The following is a 22,092-nucleotide window of genomic DNA, read 5'->3' as shown; positions in this document are numbered from 1 at the left end:
ATTCACAGTAAAGCTTTCAATGATCATTCTCTTAATTTTTCATGTATAAAGTATATTACAAACTGTACCCTGCCTTCTAATATTTTCATTGTAAATAACTGTTAATCTGAACAAATCTTTATCTGAATTCAGATTATGTTTTTTTTTTTAGTTGAAACTTTTTGTATACTTTAATGTTGAACACAATTTAAAATTATGAAAAATGTAGATGTAAAAGAAGGTAAACTTTATGGGGGTGATTACAATTCTTATTTATTTTTGCATTAGAAAAGTTCCAAAGGTTCAATGAGTTCATTGAGTACGAACTAAATTTTCATCCGTTAATGTATATATAAAGATTAAAGAATGTAAAGATAATTTATATATATTAAAAATATAATAAAACAACTATATACTTGTGTGTGTATATATATATATATATATATTGTTTTTTTCCTTTTTAACATAAAATATTTTATTTAACATTACTGGATTATGATGTAATTATAAGTAGTCCATCTGCTGATTATGCATAAATAAAGCAGCATAGAATGACTATTTACATGATTAATATTTGCCTGCATGCATAATTAATTATTACTAAATAATTTTTTATTACTAACTTTGATTGTTTTATTAATTTTTTTTTGTTTGTTAATTTAGCACCAGATTCTATGACCTGTTATTATAATTTTCAACATTATGAGGAAGGTGACAGAATAGTGACTAATGAGCCTTGTTTGAACTGTACATGCCACAAACGAATGCTTATGTGCTATCTCCGTGTGTGTCCATTCACAAAGGCTGTCGGCCAGAACTGTACAGTAGAGAAGAGACCTGATCAATGTTGTCCTATTATCACTTGTCCCGAAGGTTAGTAACAATAATTTATTAATATCCAATTACTACAATCTCTTTATATTATGCATGTGATGTTAACCCAACAAAGAATAATTTGGAGTTGAAACAGCTAGTAATACAGTGTATTACTACTTGATATAACATAGATGGGTTTGATTTAATATAGATGGATGAACAGCTGAGGTAAATATGTTCATCAAGACCCATTTTGTTTCTGTCTATTGAGAAGAAGTGCAACAACAAAGATGAATGTATTAGTATACTTTTACCCTTGTCTTCATTTTTTGGTTCATCTGTTTATACTTTCAAAAACTGTTCTGATGGATATCATTGATTTCTTAAGTAGGAGAAATTAAATGCTTGAAACTAGATTAAAGCTAGTCTTTTTTTGTACATATTCTGAAAGTGAAGGATTTTATTCACTTTCAGATTTGTTAATTCAATTATATCAATTAGTTGATATTAGCAAAGAATGAATTTCTATGTATCATTATGTCTATCAGTTTATCAGAATTAATAATGAATTTTTATAATCTCTTGGTTGCTTTATTGGTAGGGATGTAATCCAGGTAAACCAACATGTAGAATTAATACATTAAGTAAATTGACTTATTATGAATTATTATTTTCTAACATTTTATTTTTATTAGTTCCAGTTCAACTGTTGACAAGTTCAACTACACCAGCAGCTCCATCAACACAATCAGCTGTTGCTCCTCCAGATACATTTGGTTGTATGCTAGAAAATGCATTCTACCCTGATGGAGCACAGGTAATAATTTTACTCATAAATATAAAAAAATTATTTGTATAATAATCTTAAGAATGGGAAAACTGAGGCATTACACAACATTGGTAAGACCCAAGGTACTATAACAGTTGAAAACTATAAAAAACAATGAACTTAATCAGAAGGCAGATGAGCTGTCAGATGCAATTAATAAATGCAGACTTGCCTTTTATGAACACTTGATATGAATGGGATAAAAAAAGATTAAACAAGAAAATTTTTAACCAAGGAAGCAACAGAAAGACAACTACCAAGTAGTTCGAACAGATCAAAAAAATTTAAAAGAAGCAAAGATAGAAGCATGTGAAATAACAAACAGATACAAGTTCAGACAAACTCAAAACACATGAAGGATTCCAAAAGAAAATAACAAGAACAGAATGAACCAGCTTGGGTGAGAAGAATTCTCAAGCAAAATGAAAAAGTACAAGTACATAAATATGAGTACAAAACTGAATAAGTATTCTAGTCTGTTAGTGTACCAGCTACATTAATAAACTTCCGTTAAGGTGAATAAAAGTAGCAGTAGTGCTAAAACACTAAACACTACTACTACTGCTTTTGCCAAAAAAACCTGAAGTATAAATAAGGATATTTATCAGTAAAATCATTCTAATAATTTTTAAAATTTGCTTTAAATATTAAAAATGTCAACTTACATTCTAAAAATATGTGCTTGCAAAAGATCTTTTCAAGTTGTAATGCAATTCTTCCTTACTTGGTGTTATTATTATTTTTTTTCCTTGTAGTGGGAGGGAAAAGCTCTGTCAGCTGCACTGACGGCAGTGCGAGGCTCTCACCCGCTAAGCAAACCTCCCCTCCTATCATGCAGGGGCTGGATCTAAGCCATATGGTATGTACAGCCCCTGCATGACACCCAGGCACTCTACTATCTGAATCCGTGTGACCGGAAGGCGTCCCCAGGGGGTGATTGACGAGCGACGACTCCGAGGAGCCCCCACAGCCCACCACCAGAAGCTGGCCTTCCTTGGTCACCCATCATCGAACTCCAAGTCTCCATAGATTCGCATCTACTCAGCCTGCCGTCGCCTCTCTTCATTAGCCTTCTCTCCTATCATTGATGTGATCATAATCGAGACACTCCCATTTGTTGCTATTGCTGAGCATCACCTAGATGATATTGTTGGCCCCCTCCACACCCTGATCCTCGAGCACTATTAGTAAGTTGCGCCATCTAGGGCAAAAAAATACCACATGCTCTGCTGCATCCAGTCTGCCGCAATCGTCACAGCGACTTGTATGGCATCTGCCCATCCTGTACAGATAGTTCTGAAAATATCCATGTCCAGACACGAACTGGGTGAATTCGTAGCCAGTGTTACCATGCTTTCACTCCACCCAGTTCCTGACGTCGTTTATGAGCCCATAGGCCCACCTTCCTTCACCACATTTTCGCCCTTTCTCGCCGCCTCCTCAACATGTATAGTAAAGGATCGGCTCTTGTCCAGCCACACGCCTAAATACTTCGCGGCTGGACTAGGGTGGACTACCATGTGTCCCACTCTAAAATGCAATGGATGTATTCTGCGTCTCCCAGCCATAACAACCACTTTCACTTTGTCATACAGCAAGCCGTAGATCATGAGCTATTAGCCACCTCTTAACCATGTCAGCCGCTTCTTCACCGGCCACCATCAGTTCTTCTGTTTTGCGCACAATCACAAGTGCCAAATCATCGGCAAATGCCACCGCAGTGACGCCCGCCGGGTAGCGCTGCCTTAGAACATCGAAAGCAATGCTCCAGAAGGCCGGACCCAACACTGAACACTGAGGGACACCCCTCTCCACCGGAAATTTCGTTTATTATTGTTGTTGTTATTTATATTAAAATGATAAGAAAAATTGTTTAATAAATGATCAGAGTTATAAAAATGAATTATTATTTATCTGCTGCTCAATTTTTTTTTCTTTTCAGTATTTTTAATGCTTTCAATAAGGTCTGTGCTTCAAACAAAATAACGTATGAAAAATTCTGTGCCTGACTGGGATTTAGACCCGGAACCTCCAGATGAAAGGCTGAGACACTACCACTCTGCTACAGAGATGGGCAACCATGTGGATTTCATCACATTTATTTTTCATTTTACAATTAACTATATATTTTTTGATACTTCTTTCATTATTATTTTCCTAGATCCATGCAAGTGAATGTTGGGGCAGTTTCTTTTTTCCTTCATGAAGTAGTATTTATATTCATTCCTGATGTGATCAATATAATGTATTATTAGGTACCAATCATAATAAAAGATTTATTTATTTACTCTATGTATCATGTTGTCTGTAAATACTGTATACTACATAGATGTTAACTACAGTAATTCTATGAACACAGTAATTATCATATTTAACTTCACTTATAGGTACCATCTGATCCTAAGAATCCATGTGAACTGTGCTACTGCATAAGAAATCGTACTGCATGTGTATTACAAGAATGTACACTGAATGTTGAAGGTTGCAAACCAGTACATCAATCAGGAGTCTGCTGTCCTGTTAGATATGATTGTGGTAAGATATTGAAATGTTTAATCATTTTTGTAAAGACTTATTTTTACAAAAACAGAATAAATATTCAGTTTTTTTGTTTTATAAGGGATTAGCGAGATGTTAGATTTACCTGATTAGTTCTTCAATCATTAGGCTTATTGTGTAGCTTCTGGATAGAAATAATTAATCAATCGTACAGCTATTGGATAGGCAACCACCTAGCACCAGATTATATAAAAGATGGATTGGCTCTACAAATCCCCATGTCCTTCATGTGAACCTAACAGGACCCACTGTATACTTACCAAAATCAAAGTTGGGAAAGGATTGTAAAAATGGATATTGAAAAAGGGTATATTCTACCTGTGGAACAGCACAAATAGTCTTACTCAAAGAATAAACTTAGCGCAATATATTTTCCTTTTTTTTCTTATTTGGACTTCATTAAATTGGTTTTTGTATTAAAAAAAATGTTTACATAGGTAAAGGAAAAAATTTTACGATTCTAGATGGAATCACCAGGTGTTAAGGATTAGTATTCATATAAATAATTTGCTAATTGACACAATTTTTAGTTTTTGTACAAGATGTTTAGTGTAGTACAATAAAGAACTCATGTACTTTGTTTTCTATTTACAAAATCACAATAACTTGCTACAAGTAATTAGCAAGTTATTAGGGTGTTACAAACAATCAGTGTCAAACATTAATAAAAATAAAATTAAACAATCTAAATTCTGATTTATTATGAAAATCTGGTAATCCATTTCAAATATGCCCATCCTTAAATTGTATTACATATAATAATGGATCCTTTACTAAAAACAGTATGTAGTCTTTAAAACAAAGAAATTAAATAATGAAGGAAAATGAGTAAAATTATTAGTAATTTTCATTGTATTTAACTATAGAGGAGGCATTATTTGACATTTTATTTTATCACAGAGGTACCTGTTATTTAAAAAGAAAAAAATGGTTGTAGAAGGATAAAAGTAGCATATTCATGATCACTGGGAAATATATTAAATGACATTCCTAAAAACCTGATGATTTCATACACCTGGAACATCTCAGGGAGAAAATGCTAATGTTCAAAGCCATATTCAGTGAAACAGTACCCATAAGTCATCAAAATTTAAAAAAAACTGAAAATAGTACACTGCATGCTGTAGATATTTTTCACTGACTTATCACCGTAGTAGTCAATTCCATTCTAAATAATAAAAAAAGAAACAAACAAATTCATCCAGCAGTAAAATTGAGATAGTCTTTTTAAAATAATCACTTTAATTTAATTCTAGATTATGAAGAAGCTTCAACATCATCTGAGACAGCAGTCGGCACAGGTTTACTTTTGACGACTACACAATCACCTCAGCAATGCAATTATCATGGACAGATGTTTAATGATGGGGAACTTATACCGCTTACGCAGTCAGAAGGAAAATCATGTGAGCGGTGTTATTGTATGAGAGGTGAAATTGTCTGTGCTGTTCAAGACTGTGGTAATCCACTGGAAGGCAAAGATTGCGAACCAATTCCTCCGCCTAGCGGCCAGTGCTGCCCAACAACATATATGTGTGGTTAGTAGTTTTATATCTAAAAAAAATTATAGTATACTTATAAATCCATACTTACACCTACATTCTAACATCGGTAAAATCTAGTATATTATTTCAAGTAGTTAATAAATAGATGGTTTATTGATAAACTCAGTACCTCTCTGCTTTGGATCACCCAACAGCATAGATAGCCAGTTTCTACCTAGAAAATGTTAATAACTTTTTAATAGCAAGCAACCATACATTTTATAAAAACTAAAATTAACTTAAAAACTAAATTTAGTACTAAGTTATGATATTAATCATTACAGAGTGAATATAGCCCAGACTTGCATCACCACATCAGCAATGCATCTATCTCCCTCATCTTGCAGCTAAACATTTTTAAGGTTAATTCATATATTAAGGTTAAAATTTAGAGTAAACTAAGTCTAGAGTAAACTCCTCTTATAAGGCAGTTATAATGGGTTGTTCCTACTTCAACCATCATTAATCGTATGATCACTAAAGGCAGTAAGCATGTACAGCATTACATTTATTAAAGTAAATTTTTAGTCCGTGACTGGGTCCACCCACCAGAGCTGAGGGTTCTCTATTTTATTCATGAAAATTAGATATAATACTTTATCAATAAACTCCCACATAGTTCATTACTGAACTACGTGAGAAACCAGTCTTTGTTTCTCTTTGACCTTGAAGTTCCACATGATATAGTTTCTGCCCCCTTCCACAACAATAGGGAAGTTGAATTGGACCTTCCCTTGACAGACTAAATCTTTCAAGTATTGGACATTTATCATGGTTAAACAGTGAATGAGAAATCTTTGCTCTTATCCAAATATTAGAAGCATACCATTCCTCTGAGTCTGGAATAAATTCATACACAGAAATTTCTTTAGGTCAAGTATTCCTCACCAAACCTTTTTTCTGTCAAACTTCCAAAGCAAGTGTTTGAATCTTTTTTTACAGGATATACTGTTACTCTGAAGGATATAATTTTCTTTTAGTTTATCTTATAAAATATTTGTCAAAATTCATCCTAAATATGTAAATCACAGAAAAAAAATCAGTTTCATGTAAAAGAAGATCTTCCACTTCAAAATTAATTTTTTTTTTTCTTAATTTTGATCACTTAAGATAATATTCCAACCTCTTTCAGTTCTTTCTTCTTTGCTATTTTGTTTCTTTCCAGTACCTTACCATTCTCTTTGCATATTGTCCTTTGCGTTTCTTTTTTGAATTCTCTTTCCTGGTCTTTTGTTCTTAGAAACCAACTAACATCATAATTTTAGTTTTTAACTTCTTCAACCCAGTTTATTTCTATTTTTTTTCAATTATAGAAGAAATCAAAAAAACTAAAAAATATTTTATTAAATTTTTTTTTTTTTCATTTTATACCCATTAAAATCTTTTGCTAAATTGCAGCCAAGGGTACTAATCACAAAAATAAAATACAATTTTTTCCAAAAATAGAGTAGAACGCACATTATTTTAAATATTTCCTTTTTATGAAATAAAAGTTTTCCTGAATAAAAGTAACTAAATTTCCCTAAATGTTTTCCTTTTAGGGAAATGGTAACTTGAAAAAGTATACATAATAAGAAATTTTATATTTTCAGGTTAACAGACTCCTACAAATCCTGCAAATGTTTTAAGTTAAACATGGCTAAAATTTCAATCATAGTGCAAGTATTTTAATCATTTTAGCCAATTTTGGTGTACTCATTGGTTGACCATACAAATCAATACTATAATCCATACTGTAATAGGCTAACAATTGTTCAGTTTTATTCAAAATCCAAAGATATCATGAACAAATTTATTCTGAGCAATATGCATATTCGATTTCAATTTTGTATAAGTAGGAATAGTAATATTTTGTTTAACCCTATAATTTATATACTAATAACTTTTCAAAAAGAAAATTATGGTTCTCTATTCAGATTAGATTAGGTTCACTTGCAGACAAAGTTTAGTATAATGGTCTAGGTTTATTCATTAATGATCAATGAAGTCAAGTTTTATATAAAGAGAAATCTGTTTTTATACTTATTTCTTTATTTGTCTATCTGTCCTTGGTTATTAGAAATGCCAATTAAAATACTCTTAACTTGTTACTTAAGATATTAAAACTAAGATATTAGTAATCATACTACTACATACAGGGCTGATTAATTTCTTTTAAAAGTATATCCACACCAACCTAAATCTTGGACTACTTATCATCTTACAGTTACAATATTTATTTGTAGCTAATCACCATACCCACCGGGTTGGTCTAGTGGTGAACGCATCTTCCCAAATCAGCTGATTTGGAAGTCGAGAGTTCCAGCGTTCAAGTCCTAGTAAAGCCAGCTATTTTTACACGGACTTGAATACTAGATCGTGGATACCGGTGTTCTTTGGTGGTTGGGTTTCAATTAACCACACATCTCAGGTATGGTCGAACTGAGAATGTACAAGACTACACTTCATTCACACTCATACATATCATCCTCTGAAGTATTATCTAAACGGTAGTTACCGGAAACAGGAAAAAGAAAGAAAGAAGCTAATCGCCATACATGTCACATATAAAGAAATTTTTATGAGATCATTTGTAGATAAGTAAAGATTTTATTTGAAAAGGAAAATATTTTTAACACTAGAATTTGCCAAAATTGTTTGTTCTCAATTTTGTCTTTTCTTTTTAAAAGAGTTTTTGAGGAGAGAAAAGTAAAGAAAATCCTATTAATAACTATTTTTACTAAGAACCAGTAGTCTAAATTCTGAACAAATAATACTTTTTGAATTTAGTATTTTTTTCTGTCTGATTTTAAAATATGTGAAAAAATGTTTTGTAATTAGTTTTTAAAAAAATTTTTAACTATTTTTATTTAATTTATTTATTAATCTTTCTTTACAGCAAATGAAACTGTACCAGTTGAATCATTATCAAGAGTCTCCACACCTCCTCCAAGTGTAAATGATTTATCGACAACAATATCTTCAACTGATCAAGAAACAGAAGAGCCATCTCCCAGTAAACAAACACTTGAGAGCGATGAACCTGAAGAACCTGTTAATGAAGATACTGAAACTGATCCAATGAAAAGTGAAGAACAAGAAACCGCAGATAGCAAACAGTCTGGAACTCAAGTTATTCCTGAAGGTGAAATAACTAAGGTAACATCTGTGGCTGAAACTCATACAGAAATCTCAATTTCTACAAAACAAGATGAAGGCACAGAAGTTGCAGTAAGTTCAGATACAGAACTTACAACACTTAAACCTGAATCTGAACCAGAAAAAAGTGTAGATTCTATATCTGGACAAACTGATGAGACTACACAACATTCTTCATCAGTTTCAGTAGAGATGGATGAAGAAAAAATTGCTGAAAGTACAGAAAAAGTTGTATCATATACTACAACAATGAAATATCATAGTGATCCTTCTTCTGAAGATGCATCTTCAGAAGAATTACATGTTGAAATGCCTCATCCAATAGAAATAGATGAACCAGAGAAAACATCAGAAGAACATACCACAATATCCAGCGATAAAGTTAACATAAGCACACCTGTTGAATCTGATGAAGCAGATCAAGGCCCTCTTGTAATCAGTGATAGAGAGAAAGACTCAACAGAATTACCAGAAGAAACTCATATTGAGACAGAATTACCAGATAAACATTTTCCTACAGAATCTCCTGTTGAACTAGGAGTTAGTACAGATACTGATAGGGATAGTACAGAAAGTTCTTCAACTGACAGGACTATTTCAAGTACAATATCACCAATTGCAGAAGATAGTAATGCTGGAGCATCAATTAATTCTGAAACTATAGCAGATAAAAATGGAATAGAATCCATAACGACACAAGCAAGTGTAATGACCAATCAACCAGAAGAAAATGTAGAAGTAACACCTCAATCAGCTGAGACACTGGCTCCAATTACATCATTATCAAATGATCAAGATGAAACAAAAGATCAAGACAAGACAAAGGATCAAGATGAGAAAACTACTGTGTCAGTTGTGGAAGAAAATCAGACCACAAAACCAGATGTAGTAACTGAAAAATTACCCATTGAAGCTAGTGAGCGACCAATAGAGGCTGATCTCCCAGAAGAAGATGAAATTAAGCCATCTGTTGTTGAGCCAGTTGAACCACAAGCACCTGAACTACAGGTAGAAAATGATTCAGTCGATGAATCGGAAGATGAACCTGAACCTGTCCCAGCTACTGATAAATCCCCAACAGCAGAAACTGAAAAACCAGTGGAAGAAAAACTCAAACCAGTGGCAGAAGATGAAGTACATCCAACAACTTCACCATCAATTAGTGAATCTGAATCAGAAAAGACTATTACTACAGCACCTGTGGTAAAAGTTGATGAAGAAGATGTTAAGATATCAGAACATGAAATTACAACAGCCAGTGTTGTTCAATCTAGACCTAGCGAAGATCAAACGGTCTCATTCAGTGAAATTTTGAATGGAGAATCACAAACAACACCACACACAAAAGTTGAATTTCCATCAGCAGAGCCGACCATCAGCAATGAAATATCAAATGATGTGGACCACCAAACTTCGGTACCACCACATGAAGAAGAAATTCAATCAGCTGTTACTCAAGAAATTACAATAGAAAAAGGAGTCATTCCAGGGGAGGGAAGTTGTCTTGTTGATGGCACAACATATCCAGATGGAGAAATAGTACCAGCAACTAATCCATGTCATACGGAATGCAAGTGTCACAGCAGTATAATCCAGTGTAACATGATTGACTGTCCACCTCCTCCACCACACATGAAGAATTGTATGCCAGTGCAGCACAATGATGATACATGTTGTCCAATGTATTCATGTGGTATGTATCTTCATTTCATTTATCATTTTCATAGAAACTGTATTTTGAGTGTGAGGTTAGCACCATGTCCAATCAACTGTTATGATGCAACTTGATTCTTACTAAATTTTGATTAAAAGAATAAGTTTTTTATTAATGGATTTAAACATTGTTTTTAACTGTGGTTATTTCATTTAGGTTCATGACCTTATCTAAGGACTATTCTGCCAGACACTACCAGACTGATTGCAAAACTTTAATTTAAGCCTATTGTATTTTAAGGTGGTACAAAAAGAAAGAATTTCTTCTACCATTCTTTTATTGTTTAAAAGTGATAAAACTACCGTAGGTATCTATAGGGAAAAAGTAGTAATAACAAGCATACAATTATATTAGATTAATCAACTGTCATGATTTAAGTAATTTACATTTTTTAAGTAATGGTTTTACATTTGGTTTAAATTATAAAATCATTATTTTAAAAAAACTGAACCTTATACTATCATTTTTCATACTAGGAAATAATACATTTACAGTACTGATTAAATTAATAATGTATAAAACAGTCTTCAGAGAAATTTTTGTAATGTTATTAAAGGATTAAAAATATTTATGCCATATTTATAACAGTAAGGGTACATAGGTAGTAATTATTTTCATAGTAAATTTGTTGTTTTCTCTTAAATTGTGTTCAACTGACATTTCAGTATTTATGAGGATAGTTTGTGTGTGTGTGTGTGTTATGTAAAAAATAATCTGAAGAAGAAACTACAAAGTTTAGAGTTTTCCTTTCACTTGATATCAAATCTCAAATCTATCCAAACTTCTTACAATTTATATGAACTTAAATCAATGATAGGAAGACTTTGAAACTAGGATTTAGGTAGATTTCATTAGAAAGCTACCTATTGTAATGGGTACCATGATTCAACTTCTGGAAAATTTCTACATATCTTTGTGTTTCACATCTCCCAGACCCCAAAACTACTGTAAGTTCAAACGTTTATATATATATATATATAGACTTTTATATATATATATATAAAGACTTTTATATATATATATATATATATATATATATATATATATATATATATATATACATACTTTCACTTTCTTGTGGACACGATAACTGCCTTAATTTTGTGCCAATCACTTTCAAATTGATACATAAAATATAAAGACCCCCAAAATCTCAGTCGAGTTCATTAATGGGCAAAATCGAGCCATGGGGGTGGAAATGGGGGAGCTTTTTAGAAAAAAAAAATATTGCTATAACTTTCTTATTAAGTAAAATATCGAATTCATTTAAAGTTCCTACCATTATTTGGATAAGAACCTAAATAAAGTTTTTTTTATATCAGCAACCATTGACCCAGGGGGTGGAAAAAAATGGGTTCTCAAAGACAAAAAAAAACATACCTCCCTTAATAGACACAGTACCGAATCAGTTTAAAGTAGTTGTTAGTCCTCTAAACATTACCTAAAACGTTTGTTTGAAATAATTTTTGATATGACCAATCCTTACAGCAAGGGATGACCAAAATGTTGTTGGAATTTTAAAAAGATGCTTGTCAGAAGAAGGGCTTGTCATATGCTAAACATGTGAAACTTTTTTTCACATGCAATCATTGTTGTACTGAGTAAATTTGAAGTTTTTCTTAACTTTAAGGTGGAAATCTTTTTTATCCCCTACTTAAGACTGGTGAAATCTACCTCCACCTTCTGGCATGCCAAAAGGGATTTTTTTAAATATTTTATTTAAAATTATTAAACATATTACCAATGAAAACTTAATAAAACATGAACATAAAATACTCCTATAATTGCTTTATGTAAGCAAAACTGTATTTTTATCTTTTCAGTCTGCTGACAATCTTTTTTTAATTTAAGAAAAAGACAAAAGTAGGTAGGAAAAAAATTCTGTAATTGTTATTCCATGGCTTATTGACTTTTATGAATTCAAAGAATTTCTAAAATAAATGAGATTTTTTTTACATTATTCTTAAAGATTTAACTTTCAGCTAGCTTTCATTTGCTATGATCAGATAAAACAATAAAACACACATGCGTACACAAAGTGTTATTTCATAATTTATATAAAAGTACTCTATGAAGAATAAATAATATTACTAAAAAATAACTATAATTCTGAATTAAATTTTATATTGCTTCTTGTTATATATCCAAAAAAGTAGTAAAAATATATGTGCATTCACATCCACAAGCATGTCAGTATAGTTCTAAGTATGATCTAATCATGCACATCAGTTTAAGAAATATAAATCAACTATTTAATTTTTACATTTTTTAACGTATTGCTCACGACTTAGGAGATTTTCATGAATGCACAAAAGTTGTTATCATATAAGATCTGTGGGTTAGTTTAGATGACATTCTTACACACTTTGTAAGGTTAATACTTTTAATAAATGAGATTTATTAAAATATAACACTTCATGAGACAATATTAAATAAAAACCTAATTTTTAAATGTAAACAATTCTTTTCAGATCAGAAATTTGTTAGGTTACATAAAATTATATTTTATTTATGGTTATGATTCCTGAAAGTTGTCTAATTATGTCATTTCATTTCACACCTTTTATGAATATTTAAAAAAATATTGCTTCACAGTTGATAGTTTTTGTTAACATGATGATAATTATAATATTATTGCCTCTATAACTATAAAAAAATAATAATATTCAAATAATTTTTTTAAGTTATGATTTTTGCAGATGGTGAAAAAGATCATCCTTCTCTGGAGAGTGATAATCAGCTAGGAAACATTGACACAATCAATAATAGAGAGAAAGAAGAAACCCCAGTAACAGAAGATGAAAGCAGTGGAAGTTTTCTTCCTGAAACAGTTCAAACTATCACTACAACTTTAGTACCAGCTGTGGATGACAAACCATCTGAAGTATCAGTAATACCAGAAAAAGAAGTTTCAGCTGAGGTCTCTGTTACAACTGAGAAAGATTTTATTGCTCAGGTAGAAGATAAAAATAAGCCAGAAGCTGGAATTATGCCTGGAATAGTTTCTCCCCAGTTACCTGGGTCAATTGAGCATGATGAAGTTTCTTCTGAAGAATCACCTGATGAACATAACACACCAGGAATTGATGCAAGTGAAATAACTGAATCTAATGCTGTGGAACCAGCAGATATTGAAAAGCATGTAACTGAATCACATCACCACATTGTGAGTGAGGACAAAATTGCTACAATATCTCCATTTGATAGTAGCACTGTAACTGAAAAAGAATCAGTTACACATACTGATGTAGGTGAAGTAGCTGTACACTCTGATGTAGGTGATGCAAGTGCACATGCTGCTGTAGGTGAGGTAGGTGCAGATTTTGATGTAAGTGAGGCAAATGCACATTCTGATGCTAGTGAGGGAGATACACATACTGATGTAGTCGAGACAGGTGCACATACAGATGTAGGTGAGGTAGGTCCAGATTCTGATGTAGGTGAAGCAGGTCCAGATTCTGATGAAGCTGAGGCAGGTGCACATACTGATGTAGGTGAGGCAGGTGCAAATACTGATTTAGGTGAGGCAGGTGCACATACTGATTTAGCTGAGGCAGATGCACATACTGATGTAGGTGAGGCAGGTGCACATACTGATTTAGCTGAGGCAGGTGCACATACTGATTTAGCTGAGGCAGGTGCACATACTGATGCAGATGAGGCAGGTACACATACTGATGCAGATGAGGCAGGTACACATACTGATGCAGATGAGGCAGGTGCACATACTGATGCAGATGAAGCAGGTACACATACTGATGTAGGTGAGGCAGGTGCACATACTGATGTAGGTGAGGCAGATGCACCTACTGATGTAGGTGATGCAGGTGCACATACTGATTTAGCTGAGACAGGTGGGCATACTCTTGTACCTGAGATTGGAGCACATACTGATGTACCTGAGGCAGGAGCACATACTGATGTACCTGAGGCAGGAGCACATGCTGATGTACCTGAGGCAGGAGCACATATTGATGTACCTGAGGCAGGAGCACATACTGAGGTACCTGAGGCAGGAACATATACTGATATAACTGAGGCAGGTGCACATTCTGATGTAGGTGAGACAGGCACACATACTGATCTAGGTGAGGCAGGTGCACAAACTGACATAGGTGAGGTAGATGCATCTACTGAAGCTGTGTTGAGTCCTGATCAAGAAGAAGAGCATATTTCACAACAGCAACATGGTAGTGAACCAGCTCCAACTACTGCTGAAAGTATAAAAGATTCAGTTGAACATGATGAATCTCATGAATCTGGCCACACACCTGAAGAAGGAAGTTCACCAGAATTGGTTGTTCACCAAGAAACAACTGTAGCTCTTTCAGATGTGACATCTATTCCTGATACAACATCAAAATTTGAAGAAATTGATATACCAGATTCAACTTCTGTTCCAGAAATACTACCTCAAGAGATTGAGCAAACAAGTACAAAATTGTCAATTCCTTCCATCATAGAAATAACTACAGAAGATCAACCTTCTATTTCATCAGTAACAGTTGATCAAACAATAACTGAAAGCGCTTTAGAGGAAGAAAAAGAAAAAATGCATGAGCTGTTAACAACAGCACCTATTGAATCAGTATCTGGCATTCAAGGTAATATTGAAGAACAAATCCCAGTGACTACTCAAAGTCCTCTAAAAGACAAGTTAGAAAGTACAAATAATGTTTTAGGACCATTGTCAGGATTACCTGGTGGAACAGAAGATGATTCATCCTCTGAAAATGATCAAGTAGAATCTCAAGTTGATACAGAAACATCACCTCAGCCAGATGAAATAAAATCTCAAGTTGACACAGAAACATCAGCTCAGCCAGATGAAATAAAATCTCAAGTTGATACAGAAACATCAGCTCAGCCAGATGAAATAAAATCTCAAGTTGATACAGAAACATCACCTCAGCCAGATGAAATAACACCAAAACCTGCTGATCAAGAAATACCAGCTGAACATGCAGCATCATCAGAAACTATTGTTGATCGAGAAAAGACTGAGGATGAAGAAGTAGAACATATTTCTCTGAATACTGATATTCCTGTAGTTGTAGACACTACTGAAGCAGTAGGTGGTTCTATTGAAGACGATAAACATCATGAAATTGTAACAGAAGACACTGATAATGTTATAACACAACAACCTGAAACATATATTGAAAGTGAACCAACTCTTAAACCTCAAGATGAAGTCTCTTCATCAGAACAACTACCTGCTGAAGAAATAACAAGTGAAGGTGTTGATGATCACCAAGTTGTTCATGAAATCCCAGAAGAATCATGGGGAGTCACTTCAGATAAATCAGAAACTGAGAAACATGTAGCAGAAGAACATACGACTGAACCTTCACAACTGAATCAAGAACAAGATGGAACAGAAAAAAATCAAGAACATGAACCAGAACAACAACATGAACATGAACCAGAACATCAAGAACGACCTGAACATGAACCAGAACATCAAGATGAACATGAACCAGAGAAACATGAAGAACATGGACTAGAGACAACCACTGAGCAGAAAGATCATGTTGAAGAACAATCATTGATTCATGATCATACATCTGATGAGTCTACTGTAGTAGCTTCAGAAAAGACACCAGTAGAGAGTAATCAGGAAATGGAAGGAGATAAAAAACAAGGAACTGAAGCAGAAGCAACAAAGCCATCAGTAATTAAACAATCTTCTGAAAGTAATGAAAGTTTACGACCATCAAGTGAAGAAGAGACTAAACCTGAGGAAGTAGAAATACGTACTACCACTAGCAGCAGTACACAGAGTCCTTTTGACTTAACAACTAAATTTATACCACTTATTTCCTCAGAACCTATTGGAATAGTAGCTGGTGAATTACCATCAAATACTTTCTCCCATATGCCAATGCCTGGATGGACACAGAAACCATTCAGACCTGAATTGACAACTGAAGCATCAGTTTCAGAAGAAGAACAGCAACCCTTCCAACCAAGTGGTGGCGATTTGGAATATGAAGAAGAAGAAGAGAGTTCTTTTGGTCCTGGTACTTGTCGTTATGGAGGAAAAGTGTTTGTTTCGGCTCAACAAGTTCCAAGAGATAATCCATGTGATTTCTGCTTCTGCTTCCGTGGTGATATTATATGTTTACAACAGAGTTGTCCACCACCTATTCATGGATGTAGGCAAGAATCAATTCAAGGATTCTGTTGCCCAAGGTATGAGTGTCCGGTTTCCATGGCAAACTCTCTTAATCTGACTACAACAACGACAACAACTACAACCACTCTTCCTCCTCACTTCTTTTCACATGCAGCATATAGAGGCGCTGCAAGAAGGTCTGGTTGTCAGGTTCAAGGTCATGCCTATAAAGTCGGAGAAGAAATCACTTCAGCATCTGGTCCATGTCTCCACTGCATGTAAGTATGAATTTAGTTAAACATTTAATTTATGGACAGTATCATGCTTTAAAGAAAGGTACTACAGTCTTATTAATTTTATTTTGGAAATATAATCAACACACAAACTCTGTTAAATATGTAGAAAGTTTAAAAATTATAAATATCTTTTTCATAAATTGTTTTGTCTTCAGACTTTTGTATAGAAAATTGTTTATGTTTTCAGTAATTGATTTCAACTAAAATTTTTTCTTTCTAAGTTTCTATTATTTTCATTTTTTAATATTTTATAAAACATTTTTTTAATAATTTTGATACAATGCTAGGAGGTGTTAAAAATATTGGATGGCTTCTTTTCACTTCCTATAACTATAATCTCATAATCCATTATTATACCCAGTAAGATACCATAATCCCTAAGCAAGGAAGCAGGGAAGATCGACCTAACTATGAGAATAAGTGCAGCAGAGCAGTAAATTAAAAACCTTAATTTTCTGCTCTAACCTAATAGGAAGTTGGGGAACAAAATTATATTTATATCTAAAAACTAAGTCACACATAAAATTGTAGCATTAATTTTAAAACTATCAATAAAAAATATACCAACTCCAAATTAGATTTAAAATTCTTTTAATTGCTATTCCCCTAAATAAAATAAATACTAATGTCAAGTGTGATATTAATTGAGTGAAAAATTAATTAATAATAATTAATTCCTATGCAGTAATAAATATCTAGCCCATGCAAGCAGTCAGCCAGTTGATTATCAACATAATTACTAAGTGTTAAAAATATGATATTCTACCTAATAAACGTGGATGATTTTTTTTTTAAGTGAACAATTATATTTAGATATTTTTCATTTTTGGTTATCATCATTGCATAATGCTGGATTGAAATATTATATTATATGTAACAGAATGAAATTCTAATACTCAAATTACTTCAAAGAAAATTTAAAAAAATAATTGTTAGAAAATTTATATAAAATAAATTACAGAAAACCTTAGCTCATACCACTTAATAGCATACCTATAAGATTCTGTATAACTCCATGCAATTCTTTAGATATTTTTATAAAGATCCTTGTTTCTTGTCTGCATTTTTTTCTGAGATATTTTTGTTTAGGAAACTTTTTTTAGGCCTAATCCTTATTTTAAATAAAAATAACATTTTTTAAATGTGAGTATAAACTTTAAAAAATAACAATAAGACTGACTAAAAAAACTTCCTTAAAAGTAAAATAATAATTTTTAATCCTTTTATAAATTTCAAATTTTTGAAAGGATATCTATCATATTATATATTATTAATTAGTTTATAGTTGTTTCTAACTTGAAGCTGACTTCTGAAAACTATATTTTTTTCAAAAGGAATGAAAAAGATTTATTTATTTATTTACTTTTTAGGATTTTTTTGTTTGGATTCTTTTTAAGTTAATTTTACCATTAATTTTTATAAAATTATATTTGTGAAATTTAACTTTGAAATAGTAATTGTGCCTAACACAAAAAATAGTTATTATCTTTTAAAAATCTGCTTTGAACTTGAAGAATGTCTTTTATTTGAATAAGAATTATAAAAATAAAATAATATTAATTTTTATAATAACGTACAGACAGGTAAGTTACTTCAAAAAAATAATTTTTAAAATGTCTTATATTGCTCCCTGTCACATACTTCAACACACATACTTTAAAAGATCATCTTCCATAATTGGTATTCCTAATCTAAAACAACATGGATGTAGTCAGTGTTTTTGTTACATGTCATGACTTGTTACACGCAAATGAAGATAATTTCAAAACCTATCTGTACAAGAAGAAAATATTATAACATTTATCAGATAAAAATTTGTAGTAAGAAATATCTAGAAGTTTTAATTATTTAAATAAAGTGTTAAAAATATATAAATAAAGGTGAACAAAAAATATATTGGGGTTTTAATCTGTTATGATATCTCTTGGATGAGGTATACAGTATTGATTTAAGGCTAGAATCAAAGCGCAAAGCAGATAGTTTTAGTTGCGCACTTGGCAGTAGATTGATTCCTTATTTTTCTGCTTGACAGCACTACTTGCAAGGATGTTGACTTCTGAACACATACAGTATTCTGTGTTTTGCAGTTATCTAAATGTGAATCTGTAATTAAAGTTTAATTGTAATCCTACCAGTAACAGTAAAATTTGTCCATAATGTAATCAGTTTGAAACGAATGGATGTCTGTGTAAAGGAAAAGGTACAGAATGACCGAAGGTATCTTAAGAAATTGAACGTATCAGTCTTTACTGCACAGTCTTTAAACATTTGTTAGGAAGGCCAAGTGCGAACTACCGATGCCGGTGATGACAACGCGGAAAATTTTAAGGAAATGCTTAAATATGCATTTATAAAGTTAACAGCTGTTATTGACTACGCTGTACGTGACTTCGCAATCAAAATGTGGGAGCATGAAGATGACTTTCTTGACCTTATTGCTTTTAATGATGTCAGCATTTCATCTTAGTGGATAGGTTAACTCATATAATGTCCATATCTGTAGGTCAGAGAATCCCCATGAATAAACACTAAGAAGGAAACTCTCCAAAATGTTTTGTGCGATATCCTAACGATAAGTTTATGGGCCGTTCTTTTTCGCTGAGACAAACAGTAACAATAGTTGCTTGTTTGAGTACGCTGTGTACGTGGTCCTTTCCTCAACTGAAGAATGAACCAGAGAATATTTGACAAGATTCGGTTGAATGAGGTTTTCCACAATGATGGGATCAATCAGCCTAGATCTGATGACAGAACTTGCTTGCGGTGGCGAAAAAAGGTTCCCCATTCTAACTCCCATGTGTTGTTTTTTTTTGGGGGGTTTATAAAGATCTTGTTTATGAGACCTACTGATCTACTCGATTTGAGGTGGATTGAAACAGGTGTCGCTTCCATTACTCCAGACAAGCTGTTTAAAGTATGACACGAACTCTTGTATAAGTTGAATCTGTAACAAAAGGTAATCACATAGAACACTTGTAGGGTAAAACTACAAGAGTTACTCCTTAATTTTATTTCTGCAAGGCAAAGTTAAGAGATATTAAATAGCTTTAAAACCCTGATATTATTTTTTGTACACTCTGTATTATCTAACTGAATAACTTCATACATAAGATTTCATTTTCATGTTTGAGTATATTCTTTTTTATAAAGCATTTTTCTTAACTATTTATTTTTAAACTCTTACTTAAAAACATTTTAATTTCCATATACATAATGGAATGTACATCACAACTGTAGTAACTATTAAATTATATGTTAGAAAGATTATATTTTTTGTTATTATATTATTTTATATTATGTATTAGAAATATTACATTATATTTTTCCATGCCCTAGATAACATTTTATCTCTTCTGTAAGATTTATACTATGTTGTAACCATTGTCAAAATAAATTTTACTATTTATATCTGAATTGTTTTAATTAACTAGAATATTTTTATTTAATAGTACTTTTTAATTATAATTTGAATAATTCCTATTTTTTTAATGTATTTGTCATTTTTTATCCATCTTTATTGTTATAATTGCCACACTCTTTGGCTGAGTGGTAATGTTTCTGCCTTCATCCATAAAGTTATATGGTTTGAATTCAAATCACGCTTGGCATATTTCACATGCTACAAAATTAATTTCTTATTACAATAAAAAGAATTTAGAGTAGCTGTAATTGGGAATGGCCTGTAATAACCAGAGAAATGATAAATAAAAATAAAAAATTTTTTACTGTCTTAAAATAGCTATAAATTTAGTACAGTACTGTCGATCAGGATATTGAGACATTGACAATTGAGAATGTTTATATAATTACAATTTATTGTTTTAAAAACATAAGTAAAACAAGACAGTTCAATAATAATAATAATGACCATAATAATAATAATAAAAAACAACAATAATAAAACAAATAATAAGTATAAAGTTTAATAATAAGTATAAAGTTAATAATAAGTATAAAGTTTTTTTACTGCAAATACCTTTGCTGTTCACAAATAAAACTACTCTAACAATTTATGAATGAAATTTAGTACATTATCTCTTTCTCTTATAGTCTAATAGTAACTCACCAAACCATTTCTTGTTTTCATGTACTGTAATTACTTGTGACATCATCTTAATCGCGTCGAACTCACATAATAACTCCTCTATCATAGCACTGTCGCTGACTCTTCACAGACTCGCATCTCACAGAACTCACATCATAACGTTCGGCTTAGACTGACATCATAATTTTTCACTTAGACTGATTTCAACTGGTCTTTTCCAGAATATTTGTATTTCTATATCTTCTTTACCTGCTGAACTGGACCCAACTTGAACCATGAGAATAATCATCCACCCTCACACATTCCCATGAAATTCCTACCCTGGTCCGGTAACCCTTTTCATCGAACAACATCTGTTTAGGTGTGTCAGTGGGCAGTATTATAAAAGACGATTGTTAAACAGACTTGTTACCTTTACTAAAAGGGTTTCTTTTAGCCCCTTTCTGGATTCCTCCCATTATTACATTTTCTACGACTTTCTTCTTAATTGGTAGAAATCTGTTACTCAGGTTCATTGTACCGATCTTGTTACAATACTATATATTTATTTTAAAATGTTATTTTTTATGTTCATAACTTTTTTTTATTTTACATATATTAGAAAATCCATCTTCAAATATTTTCCTTCTAATGACCTTGTAACCTAAACATAAATTGGAAATCTTTCCAATAAAATACTTCTTTTTGTAATAAATCATATCAGTGCACCCACCCACCCAAAACACACACACACACACACACAGAGAGAGAGAGAGAGAGAAAGCATATTTATAAACAGAAATCCATGTAAAATGTCCATAAAAATATTTTTAACCTAGATTTCTGTTTTTTCCTCCCAGAGAATTGATTTTATGAAATAAAAACATTGAAAAAATAAAAAAAATTAAGATATTTCTTCATACTTTTTGAGTATCTAGAACATAAAAATACAAAAAGATAAAATCTATTAAAGTTGTTCATTATAAATTGCATAGAAATAAAAAAGAAATCTCTCTTGGTTACTCTGACTTAAAACATTTTAATTTAATTTAATTTATTTTGGTCATGTGCTGGC

The 22,092-nt window shown here is 32.1% G+C and overlaps 1 protein-coding gene across 1 annotated transcript in view; it reads left to right on the top strand.

The window, feature by feature from the left end:
• Positions 1-22,092, top strand: part of tnc (tenectin) — a 197,252-nt gene that overhangs the window by 171,996 nt on the left and 3,164 nt on the right. Inside the window, exons 4-9 of the mRNA XM_075364703.1 lie at positions 643-852; positions 1,491-1,612; positions 4,012-4,159; positions 5,440-5,721; positions 8,606-10,558; positions 13,279-16,975. Coding sequence (XP_075220818.1) covers positions 643-852; positions 1,491-1,612; positions 4,012-4,159; positions 5,440-5,721; positions 8,606-10,558; positions 13,279-16,975 — 6,412 coding nt within the window. The remainder of the gene's footprint in view (positions 1-642; positions 853-1,490; positions 1,613-4,011; positions 4,160-5,439; positions 5,722-8,605; positions 10,559-13,278; positions 16,976-22,092) is intronic.

Source organism: Lycorma delicatula, chromosome 4 (genome assembly GCF_047948215.1).
Source record: "Lycorma delicatula isolate Av1 chromosome 4, ASM4794821v1, whole genome shotgun sequence".
Classification (NCBI taxonomy): Eukaryota; Metazoa; Arthropoda; class Insecta; order Hemiptera; family Fulgoridae; genus Lycorma; species Lycorma delicatula.
The sequence above is the reverse complement of the archived record's forward strand: the minus strand, read 5'-3'. Positions and strand labels throughout refer to the sequence as shown.